At 37.1% G+C, this 12,462-nt stretch overlaps 1 protein-coding gene across 2 annotated transcripts; it reads left to right on the forward strand.

Moving 5' to 3' along the window:
• Positions 1-6,156: 6,156 nt before the first annotated feature.
• On the forward strand, positions 6,157-11,503 carry LOC104236504 (chlorophyll a-b binding protein 7, chloroplastic). 2 transcript variants are annotated; one of them, XM_009790428.2, is made up of 6 exons: positions 6,157-6,401; positions 6,474-6,640; positions 7,025-7,171; positions 7,757-7,889; positions 9,234-9,326; positions 11,023-11,503. In XM_009790428.2, the coding sequence occupies exons 1-6, from the start codon at positions 6,285-6,287 to the stop codon at positions 11,323-11,325; spliced, it is 960 nt and encodes a 319-aa protein (XP_009788730.1). In that variant the 5' UTR covers positions 6,157-6,284; the 3' UTR covers positions 11,326-11,503. The 2 variants fall into 2 exon arrangements, with proteins under 2 accessions (XP_009788730.1, XP_009788731.1); XM_009790429.2 differs by having other exon boundaries at positions 6,195-6,401; positions 7,025-7,162.
• Positions 11,504-12,462: the final 959 nt, after the last annotated feature.

A 12,462-nucleotide genomic window follows, 5' to 3' on the forward strand; every position in this document is an offset into this window, starting at 1 on the left:
TCGGGATTAAACTGGTGACTTGGGACACCCTAAATCTCCCAAGTGGCGACTCTGAAATAAATAAACAAATCCCGTTTCGACTATCCTTTAATTGGAAAAAACTCTTGTACCCCCGCGAGGGCGGATAAAGGAGGTGTGACACTATTATGAATAGCTAATTTTTTATCTAGAGTTTTGATAGAACCTTTTGTAGGATAAATTCTTGTTATGTTTTTATATAATTGAGTCGTAGCTTTTCCCTATTTGTTCAACTACGTTTATATTGTGGTTGGTTGAAGAGCTCTCAATTAGCTGTGCCCATTTAGTATGTATTACTCGGGAGAGAGTGTATATTTAGGTAGTTATTGAACAACATCACTCCCGACGTATGTGAGGAATCAATAACCAAGGGTTTAAAGGTGGGATTAGGGATAACGAAACATTGAGTTCAATCTAAGTGAGCTGTAATTAAATCCAGCTAGCGTAACTCAGGAGAGTATGTCTAGTAAATTGTAGTAATTACTCGGGAGAGAATTACAACATGCAGAGCGCTCATGATTGGTAGAGAATACTTAGGCAAAATTATAGAAGACATAGCAGGAAGGATTCCGAAAATTGGGGAAATCATAACTCTAGACCTCCTTAATCTTGTCTCTAACCCGTAGTATCTTTAGTTGTTAATCTACTAATTTAATTAGTTACTTAATTAGATATAAGAATCTTAATATTTATAACTTAGGAATTGTTCGAACTTGTCTTCTTAGCAATATTGAACAGTTGTAGCTAAGCCTTAGTTCTCTGTGGGATTCGACTCCGGACTTGTAAACCGAATTATATTTGCAACGACCGCTTAGTCCTTTTTATAAGGCATAGTTGGGCGTGATCAAATTTTGGCGCCGTTGCCGGGGAACTAATGGTGTAGTTGTAGGTGTGCATATTGCTAGGTTTCAAGTTTGAACTTTTATTTTTATTTTTTGTATTTGTTTTTTTTTTGTTTTATTTGTTGTTAAAAAAAACATGGCATCATGGAATTACGAAAGTTTTAATGTTGGTAATTCTACTTTTAATCCTCCTTATGCATATTGTGATGAAAATCACCCTAGGCAAAATTATCAAAATATTTCCGAGGGCGACTTATGTGCACCAACTAAATTTTATATGTGGAGTGTGTGTGATATGTTTGGTGGTCAAGATGGTCACTTTTATGGTTGTGCTTATATTTCTTATCTTCCCCCAACCCCTTATTATGATGATTCTACGTTTTCTTGTGAGGATAACAGGAACAAAGAACCTAGGGAAGCTGACCTAGAGAAGATCGAAAATATGTTAAAGTGCCTTATAGAACAACAAAGTAAAATACAGCTGCAGATAGAAAGGCAAGATGAAACTATTCGCAACTTAGAGGCTCAAGTGAGTCAACTAGTTGAAGCTTTTAATGCTCAATATGTCAATATTATGGATAGTAGCCAGGAACAGTTTACATTAGAGACGGAAATTGAGGTGCCAATGGAGGGGTCCAAAGTAGAACCCCAACACTCTAACCATCTAGAATTTGAGGATGCTGATGTTGAAAAAGTAATACTAGAGTCAACCAGGGACGTTGAAGATACAAATTAGTTGACTCTAGTGTTTTGGGTGTTGAGGAGGTCGAAAATCTTGGAGTTCATATATTGGAGCGTGTTGGACCTCATTCCAAACACTTCTCTACATTATGTTCGGACGGTGAAATGGGAATGGATCTTTACGAGCATAAAAAGGGGTCCAAGGAAGAGGTAGATGGGCCTTATATTTTGAAATTATCAAGGCCGTCTAGGCAAGGTGACACTCCTCGGTCGAGAGCCAAAAAGTGCATAAGACTGTATCTAATTTTTGGCTCGCAAGAATTTGTACCGCCCCAAGAGCATAATCATAAGCTTGAAGCAAAACTTGGGGTCCAATTCATAAGTTCAAAATGGAGGCAAAAAGTGTTTCGCGACGTGCCGCGAAGTTAAATCAAGCACTTGTTGGGAGGCAACCCAGCTTTACTGCTTTCTTTTATTTTTTTATTTATTTTTTTAATTGTATTATTTTTGTAGTGTCGATTTTTGATTTTTCTAGGAGCATGAAAACAAAGCTATTGGAAGAATGCAACAACAAACCAGATGGTTGGAACTAAGTGCGAGGTACCCGCACGAAGGACTAAGCCTGAGAGAAGTCTGGGTACGCCATGAGTTGCTAGTACTTCGGCCTTTGGCCTACCAGGGAGATTCGTTTTCCTTCTTGTATGTATGGGTGTGCATTGGGGACAATACAAAATTTTAAGTGTGGGGTAAGGAGATTGTCTGAGTGATTTTCTATGCTATTTTAGTTATGTTAGTTTAATTAAAAAAAAATTTAAATAGAAAAGATTGGACTTTTTCCGACGATGGATCTATTAGATAATTTTCTTGAGGGATTTAAGTCTAAAGATAAAAAAACAAAAAGATTTTTTTTGTTAGGTAGTGTAGCAATTCTCCTTTGGTTTTTCTTTGTGCTGCGGTTCTTTTCCAAGGATTTTTATTTGAACCGGGTGTAGTTAGTTTTTTTTTGGGAGTAGGAGTCATTGTGTTGTGCTTTGAATTGAAGCAATATCTCTTGACTTGGTTATGCCTTGAGAATACTGAGTACTTTGGTTGTGACGCTTAGGCTTAGTTTTTGACTCATGTAGAAGTACCTTAAATTGTATTATCTTAACTTTGCCTAACTGCTTTGACTAGAGTGTCTATGAATCCAATACTGAGTGAGTTATGTGCCATGTGTGTGTAAAGTTTTGCATTATTTAGTGCATTGCATTTGATGCCTAGAACTTGCCCTGTGTGTTTGCAAAGCGAAATAGTAGTGTTGTTCAGTCTTAGAAGTGATATAGACATTTCCTTGTTGAGCCAGATATGTATATTTTACCCACCTAATTGTTATGTATCATAGTTAATCCCTTTGAGCTTGTAATCTTGTTTCTTTGGCAACCACATTACAAGCCTTACTCATTTGTTTGAATTAACCATCTATTTGAACTTTCTAACCTCTCATGAGCAATTGAATTGTGATGATTTATGTAAAAGTTAAAGTGTGGGGTGGTTGGTTTGGCTTTTGAGTGGAACTAATGAAATCAGGAGAAAGGTGCACTGTTTTGAACAAGTAAGAGCCACTTGAACTGAAAAAAAATATAGTTGTATTGCTGTGAAAAAAAAGTATTTCTTTAATAAGTGGTGACTCTTGCTGTAATTGTGCTTAAAGAAGTATGGGGTAATATACATTGATGTGAAGGTGGAGTTTGGTTTGACATAAGTATTGGGTTTGAATGTTAAAGTATATGTATTAAAGTGCGTAGGGAGGTGTAGTCACTCTTATATCTAAATGTATCCTCCCCGTCCCGTAGCCTACATTACAACCAAATAAAGCTCTAATTGATCCTAGATTGAATGAGCTCGATTAGTGGAGTAGTACACTACGGGCAAGTTTATGGTGCATCTTTTGTGGCATATGAATGTTATTTCTGAGAGTGAGTGAATTCTTTCTATCTTGAGCTCCTAAGTGTTCTTAAATTTTATTGTGTGGAACTACTCTCTTTAGTTGTGTGAGGGCACTTGATTCATGAAGGAAAGGTAATGTCAGTGACCTCTATGTTAGAGTAAGTGGGTAAGTTGTGAATAATGCGTGGTAATTGTGAGTCAAATCTTAAGGTGAAGATGTTACGCTTTTGTGCTTAGTCTATTTTAAATACTCTTAGTGTGATGAGTTAGGAGAATTGTTTAAAAGGGTCGTGTCTATAAAAAGTGTAGTTTGATTGCTCGAGGACAAGCAATGATTTAAGTGTGTGGTGTTGATGATAGGCTATAATTACGTATTTTAGTCGCTTATTACACTCTAATTTACTGCACTTTAATTGAGTTTGAGCTTTAATCGCTAGTGTCTTGCGCTAACTGTGTGTTTTATGCCTTAGAGGAGTGATTCCGAACTATATAGATGTTATAGAATGAATTCAAGTGATTTGGAGCTTTGAAGTTTAAGTAAAAGTCCAAGGAATTAAGTCGGGATCGTGTCAGGGGTCAACTTTGATAGTTAAGAACAAACGAAGACTCGAGTAGGCATATTGTGAACTGTCTAGTAAAATGAACATAATGTTTTGCTCAGAACTCCATTTGAGCTCCACAATAAATGGTTGGAAAGTAACTCAAAGGGCTACAACTTTCACGTTTTATGTTTTTCCAAATTCCAAACGGAACATGGTGAAAAGTGCATGTCAACAGCATGGCCGCGCTCGTCAGGCAAAATACTGGGCAATATGCGCGGCCACTAGCGTGGTCGCGCTAGTCAAACCCGAGAAAAGTGTCCTTTTTCACATTGGAGAAGGTATAATTGTTTGGGCCTAACCCTACTTGGTATATATACATGGAAAAACGGTATTTTGAGGGGGGAGACCAATTTTTGACACAGATTCGACCTAAGGAGGCAGAGACACAATAGGAGCAAAGCGAATAATTCTTCTACGAGTTTTTCCTTCCTCTTCCTATTTTTCATTATTGGTTATGACTTTTAGTATTGTAGTTTTACATACTATTATGAATAGCTAATTTGCTATCTAGAGTTTTGATAGAACCTTTTGTAGGATAAATTCTTGTTATGTTTTTATATAATTGAGCCGTAGCTTTTCTTTATTTGTTCAACTATGTTTATATTGTGGTTGGTTAAAGAGCTCTCAATTAGTTGTGCCTATTTAGTATGTATTACTCGGGAGAAAGTGCATATTTAGGTAGTTGTTGAACAACATCACTCCCGACGTATGTGAGGAATCAATAATCAAGGGTTTAAAGGTGGGATTAGGGATAACTAAACCTTGGGTGCGATCTAAGTGAGCTATAATTAAATCCAGCTAGCGTAACTCGGGAGAGTATGTCTAGTAAATTGTAGTAATTACTCGGGAGAGAATTACAACACGCAAAGCGCTCATGATCGGTAGAGAATACTTAGGCGAAATTATAGAAGACTTAGCGGGAAGGATTTCGACAATTGGGGAAACCATAACTCTAGACCTCCTTAATCTTATCTCTAACCCGTAGTATCTTTAGTTGTTAATCTACTAATTTAATTAGTTACTTAATTAGATATAAGAATCTTAATATTTATAACTTAGGAATTATTCGAACTTGTCTTCTTAGCAATATTTAACAGTTGTAGTTAAGTCTTAGTTATTTGTGGGATTCGGCTTCGAACTTGTAAACCGGATTATATTTGCAACGACCGCTTAGTCCTTTTTATAAGGCATAGTTGGGCGTGATCACACTCATTAATGATTTTGGAAACTGTTCTGATGGGATGTTTCGGTCGCTTCCATCGCTTACGTCACGAGGATGACGTCATGATAGATCGAGGTACAAAATCAAAGGCTCAATTCGTTTCTTCTCATTACATTCTATGAAACGAGGGGACTATCTGTATACGGTTAAAACTGGGCCTACCCAATTATGCTATTTGATCGAGACCAGGGGACTGCATTGAGGGTTAGCCTCGTAATGGATCAAACCAGAACACGAAGACGAGGTATCGAGTCCAAGGATCGAGGTGCCTGTCGAGATCGAGGCCAACAACGATCGAGACCAAATATGACAGATTTCGAGCAAAGCGCGATAACGAAAAAACAAGATATCCGTTACCAGCCGGAGATCATGGCGTAAATCTCGGAACAAATCAAATCAGGGGCCGGTTATCTTGCTAATCATGAGATTTACTTCCGGAATTAGAATTGTACCATAAATAGGATTCTTCTACTATATAAAGGGGATCCTAATCATCTTGTAAACACCTTACATTCGGGCAGATCAAAGCAATACAATATTCTCTCTTTAATTTATATTCCTTTATTTATCAGTTTATTGCATTTAACTGTACTTGCACAACTAGCTCGAGGGTATTCGAGCTCGGAGGCTAAGCTCTGTTCAAACACTGGTTCGCCTCATATTAATCTTAATTTCTATTATTACTCTTTACATTTGTTAATTAATACTAGGTGAAATCACGTATCCTTAAAATCACATTATAAGTTTAATTATTATCTGGATTTTAGGGTAAATAACTTTAAAAAAAAATACTTCTCAAAATAAGCTCATTTATCCGGCTGGCCAAACAGGCTATTTTAAATCGCATTGCATGATATTAGGACTTATATATCACATTCTGTTATTGCGACCGATCTTCTTTTGCGTTTTGAGGTACGGAGGGAACCACGTCAGGATCGCACACAAAAGTAAACGTAATGAATCTGAAGGGATGAAGAGCAAAGGGTAGAAGCCATGACTCTGCTCCAGCTTCCCCATCCTTCATCCTCCACTTTCATAACCCTCCCAAAGTTTTCTCCCAGTCGAAGTATACTCAATCCCTTTTCGCGCCACAAAGCTTCATGGCAAGAGGTCTGTGTGTTTTGTTGTTTTTTGCTTCTTCTGCTTGCAAATAGGCAGCTAACCCGTTTTGTTGAATTGAAGCTCGCCGGCGTTTTGGTATTCTCAGCGATTCCATTCACTGCCGTCAAAGCTATCGCCAACAGTACCTTCGGCGAAACCCTCCGTAAACGCTTGGAAGAGAAAAAGAAGGTAGCCGTAGAGAATTCCGCAAAGTTCAGGGCACTTGCACAAATGGCGAGAAACGATAGGTAATCATCCTATCCCTATGTCGTGGTAAGCCATGCCCCTTTGTTTTCTACTCTCTTCCATTTTACTGTATGTATTTATTTTGCCACGAGTCATTTCCTGCTGGAGGTGAATTATCAACTGTATTAAAAGCATAGTACAATATGGTGGAGAAAACCATGAAAAGGAAGATGCAGACTTTCTTAAATGTGACAGTAGTACATTCACTGCGTTCAGCCGTGTACTTTTCAAGACTATGATAACCAAACTTTTGTTAGATTATACTGTATAAATCTCTCTGCCCATACTTAGAATTTTTTGTCTGCCTACATTAGATACATATCCACTTTGTTTTTACAACTGCAAGGAATTCACTAACCTGTAAATCTATTATCTCTACTTTGCAGTATCTGGTATGGAGAAGATCGCCCCCGCTGGCTTGGTCCAATTTCTTATGACTACCCTGCTTATCTTACCGGGGAGCTACCGGGGGACTATGCATTTGACATCTGGGGGTTGAGCAAAGATCCCGTGGCCCTCCAGAAGTACTTTAAGTATAGAATTAGCCTTTTGCTTCTATTAGTTGGTTCGGAATTGCTTTTGTTTCGAGTAGATACTGATGATACAGTATTTTTATCAACAAGAGCAGTAGCATATTTCATAAGTTGAATTTTCACCTTTTACTCTTAGCTTCCCATTAAAGAAATGAACATTGCCAGTGCTTTCAATAAGCTATTAAGAAATATCCATGATAGTTAGCGATTAGGTGATTGGTACAATTTCCTACCCTCTTTTAGTCGAAATAAAGTAGACATGTTTCTTGAGAAAAAATTGTAGCCAAAACATGTTAGAGATTGTTATTTGTGGGGAAGGGGCAAAAGAGTTGCAAAATTTGTATGTGATAAGGATTTAGGGCCATGCATAGACATGAAAGTTGTCTACTTCCATACATGTTTGAGATGAGAGATTGAATATTTTCCAGCATGGGTGTTTAGCAGAGTTCTCGATTTATAACCTTTTGGCATTCTCGAAATATCAATAAACACACACTCACACAAACTATTCTTGTTCAGTAACCATGGAAAAGCTCTGTTAAATTGCTCTTGGAACTTATTTCAGTTGTCATGGTTGCTTCACAGTTACGAATTATTACACGCCCGGTGGGCTATGCTGGCTGCTCTTGGTGCTTTGATTCCAGAACTGTTAAACCTGACAGGACTCTTTCAGTTTGTGGAACCTGTTTGGTGGCGTGTGGGATATTCAAAGCTTAAGGTTGGTATCTTTTATGTATCTGCTGTTGCTAGACTTCCCTAGGTTAACAGGTGATGCTATCATTAGCTATTATTAAGAGTCCCGATACCCCCATGATTAAGCTTTGGCCTGCTAAATTAAGGACCAAATGATCACCCTTTCTCCTACAAACAATTTGCTAAAGTGTGATGCAAAGTATAATTCTGGTAGTTGTAACATATTTTACACAATGTTTAGCGATGAAACAGTTGTTAGACTCTTTACTTGTCTTTTTCTCCAAATAGTCTAAAGTTTCCTTTAGTTTTGATGTACTCAAATGGTCCAAGCCAAATTTCTCTTTACAAGTTTGGGTACACTTCTCGCTACTTATCATGCACTTTTTATTTTGACTGCTGAAAGGATAAACCATCTTTCTTCTGCTGAGAGGATGAAGAATTTCATTAGCAGCTAGGGAAATGGGAAAACAGGAGAATAGGTGAGGAGAAGAGTCTGAAGGAAGGAGAAGAGGAGTACCAGAAAAAAGGAAAATGATAACTGAAGGCACTAAGTTCCTTAAAAGTTAACCTATTGAATCTACAGTTTATATATATCACAGAAGTAGCAAAACTATACTGGGATTTTCCATTGTAAAAATACTATAACAAAGAATTAGATTGTGGTTGTGTCTAGACTTGTATTAGGTGTGACATACTAGGACCAAACTCCCTCTCCAGTTAAAGGACCTTTGTATGTCGTCCCAAACATCTCATGTCTAATGTGCAAGTAGGTGAGAATCAGATGACTAGACAATGATATAATCATGCAACACGTAAGATAACAACTAGAGTAACATATTCCAAAAGCATCTTAATGTCTTCCCAACTATTTGTATGGAATGGTTTTGTTTTATGATGAGCCAAAGGTTCACTGGAGATTGCTATTCTTGGCAAAATTATTATTCAACGCTTCCTTGTTCTGGGTTATGAGTAACATAATTTAAAGAGATCTCACTGGAGTTTTGTTCTAGCAAGTATAGAAAATTTCACTTTATAATTCTGTTCAAGTTCTAGGAATTTAGTGGTTAACATGCAAGTACTCATTGCAATAATTAATATGTATCATCCACCTTCATATAAGTTGGCATTTGGCAAACGTTGATGTATCTGTTTTGTGCCTTAAGAATGGACAAACTTTTGTTAATCTAATTTGTGCATGTCATTGTTTTATACTGAGATATATCCGTGGGACTGGGACCTGATTCTGGTGATTGCTCGCTATTTTATCAAATATCCGTTGGATTATTGAACCCCTAATTACCTGATGAATTCAGTATCCAGAACTTATGGCGTGTGCTTCTCTTATTTGCTGCTCCCCATCTTTTTCCAGGGAGATACACTTGACTACCTAGGGATCCCTGGACTCCATTTAGCTGGAAGTCAAGGAGTCATTGTCATAGCCATTTGCCAAGCCCTTTTGATGGTGAGTATAAATACTTGCTCTGTGTGTATCTTTCTAGTAACAATTTTGATGCCTAATGCTTATCAGTGGCGTGCTCAATTTACTGCACTGCAAGTCGGCAACTGGCTGCCAGGAGTAGAAGTTCGGTTTAGATAATTCTGTTGATTCATGAAAACCTTTTAATACGCATAATACTCTAGTCTAAGGTAATTTTCCTAATTTCTGTTTCGATTGTTCCAAAAACATTTCCTCTTCTCGAGATGGACTCCCTACAATGCTTTTGCAACAACTTATTTATTTAAAAAGTAATATGGGATTTGCTTTTAAACTAAATCAGTTAAACTCTTCTAAGGGTTAGTTCGAAATCAACTTTTTTAAGGTCTACTTCAAGTTATACAGAGTAATTACTTCTGACCTCAAGTGCCCAGTCTAGTAAAAGCAGGATACTTGGAAATGGGACAATCCCAGACCCCCTTGTGGGATTTCACTGGGTTTTTTTGTTGATGTTGGATATGGGACACAAAGAGTAGTTAATTGTGTGCACAACTCCATCCGAAGTCTTTATCCACGTGAAACTTTGTGCCATTTTATCTACCAAGGCATATACGACACAAGATTTTATCAAACCCTAAGTGAGGAAGAATGATAGAGATCGGCCTCAATGCAATAATTGGCGGTTTCTGGTGGTTGAACCTTTCTATATCTCTGATAGTTGAGGTTTATAGACTCTTATCTGGCAAGGGGTATCGGTGGAGACTTATTTTCTTTTCAATATCTATTTTCTGGTTGCCCGTTGCCTAGGTTCATTTTTTAAACTTTGATGTAATCTCTTGGCTCCTTTTATCCTTCTTTAGGCCATTGGTCAATATTTGTTTTGAACTATAGTGTTTCAGATTACCTCGAAGATCCTGCTTCACATTGCTAGACCCAGCTTTGTGGATGAAAGTTTGAGTGGAAAAAAAGGTTTTCTGGTTATCTTAATTCTTCATGTCAAAGGTGCAGTCTGTTTTGCATTGCACTCAATGTGTTAAAAGGTAGGCATTTTGCTGTCAAGGAGATGATTGAGAGTACAGTGAATCTGTGAGCCGAAGGTAATCTGAGCTTTTGGCTCATGTTACTATTCTCCAAGATTAAGATATCAACCCTATAGATCAAGCTCTTTCTAGAAAGGGAAGTACAATGTAGCTTTATGTTCAAATTTCATTCATACAACTGATACTTGATTGGTTAAAATGATTGATGAATCGCTGCTTTCTTCTGCCATATTTGTCATGATAATTTAATTGCGCCAGTCTCAACCAATGCAGCTGGTTGAGAGAGTGAAGATTCTGTTGAAAACTTTTAATGCTGCGTTGACATAAAGGAGAAATATTGATCTTAAGTTCCAATTGAATATGTCTCTGTTTTTGCAATCAAGGAACAATTTGCTACTTATTTCCCTTAAAATCCTAGACTACTAGTGCCTGATGACATATTGGATACTTACATGTTTGCCATAGCTGGTGAACATGTTGAAACAATTTTCATGGAGATAATCCCACGCCCAGGGAAGAATTTAAAGGACAATAAATTTTTATAGTTGATAGTTTGGAAATTTCTACTCAGAAGAAACCACTATCTGTAGGAACTGGACTTGAGAAGTGGCTTTTTTCACATGTGACTTGACTTTTTTCTTGCCTTGTAATTGCCTGTTCTTTTCATACTTTTGCATGCATAGGTTGGACCAGAATATGCAAGATATTGTGGGATTGAGGCTTTGGAACCCCTAGGGATTTACCTGCCTGGTGATATCAATTATCCTGGAGGTGTTCTTTTTGATCCACTGAATCTCTCTGAAGATCCAATGGCTTTTGAAGAGCTAAAGGTGAAAGAAATAAAAAATGGCCGCCTTGCTATGGTTGCCTGGTTAGGCTTTTATGTCCAAGCGGCTCTTACAGGTAAAGGCCCTGTGCAAAACCTCCTGGAGCATATTTCAGATCCATTTCACAATAACTTACTCTCTCTTCTAAAGTCTCTGTAGATATTTTAGAGTTCACTTACCCAAGTTGACAGTGGGGATTAATCCTATACCCTCCCAGCTATATTTGTTTTGTCTTTATTTGTATTGTAACACTGTAATACATGAGCTCTCTAGTTTATCTAAACTATCTTCTAAAAATAACATCGTACATTGAAAAGTAAAAACATTTTGCACCAGACGAGTATTCGTGGTTGTCCGTATCCAACGCAATTAACCTTATATGATCTTGTTTGTAATGGGGTGTAGAAAAGACTCTCCTGGAGTTAACCATATAGCTTCTGTTTATGATGTGATGTAAATGATATGGAAGAAAATATACTTCTTTTACATGTGTGGCACGCATCCATTTTGTAATATGTAGAAATTTGCTCATTCTATCACTTGAAAGTTTCAATAAGTTAACTTACTAAACAACTTAATGAATTATGTTATGAAATAAAAGCAATTTAGTAAAACATGAACAAAAAATAAAAGCAATTTAATAAAACATGAACAAGAAATAAAAGCAATTTAATAAAACATGAACAAGAAATAGAGATAGAGGGAAGGAAGAGATTTTCTTCTTCAATTGTGTGTATTTTTTTATCTATTACAAGGCCTTTATATAGGCATGAAAAGTGAAGAAAATATGTCATGGAATATGTCATTGAACATAGAAAATATGTCATTAAGCATTTGACATGAAGATCATGGAGGGAGAGTAGACATCCACCATAATATGATATTTATCATAACACTCCCCCTTGGATGCCCATAAATAATGCGCCTCGTTAAAACCCTATTAGGAAAAAACCATATGGGAAAAAAATCCTAATGAAGGAAAAAAAGTACAAATATTTAGAAATACGCCTTTTGGTTGCCTCGTTAAAAACCTTGCCAGGAAAATCCGGTGGGACAAAATCTTGTAAGGGGAAAAGAGTACACCGCATATTAACTCCCCTTGATGAGAGCATTAGTTCACATCCTTCAGCCTACGCATCCCAATCTTGTACACCAGTTTCTTGAAGGTTGACGTCAGTAGAGATTTGGTGAACAAATCAACCATATTATCACTTGAACGAATCTGTTGCACATTGATATCACCACTCTTTTGAAGATCGTGTGTGAAAAATAACTTTGGTGAAATGTGCTTTGTCT

Source organism: Nicotiana sylvestris, chromosome 4 (assembly GCF_000393655.2).
Source record: "Nicotiana sylvestris chromosome 4, ASM39365v2, whole genome shotgun sequence".
Taxonomy (NCBI): Eukaryota; Viridiplantae; Streptophyta; class Magnoliopsida; order Solanales; family Solanaceae; genus Nicotiana; species Nicotiana sylvestris.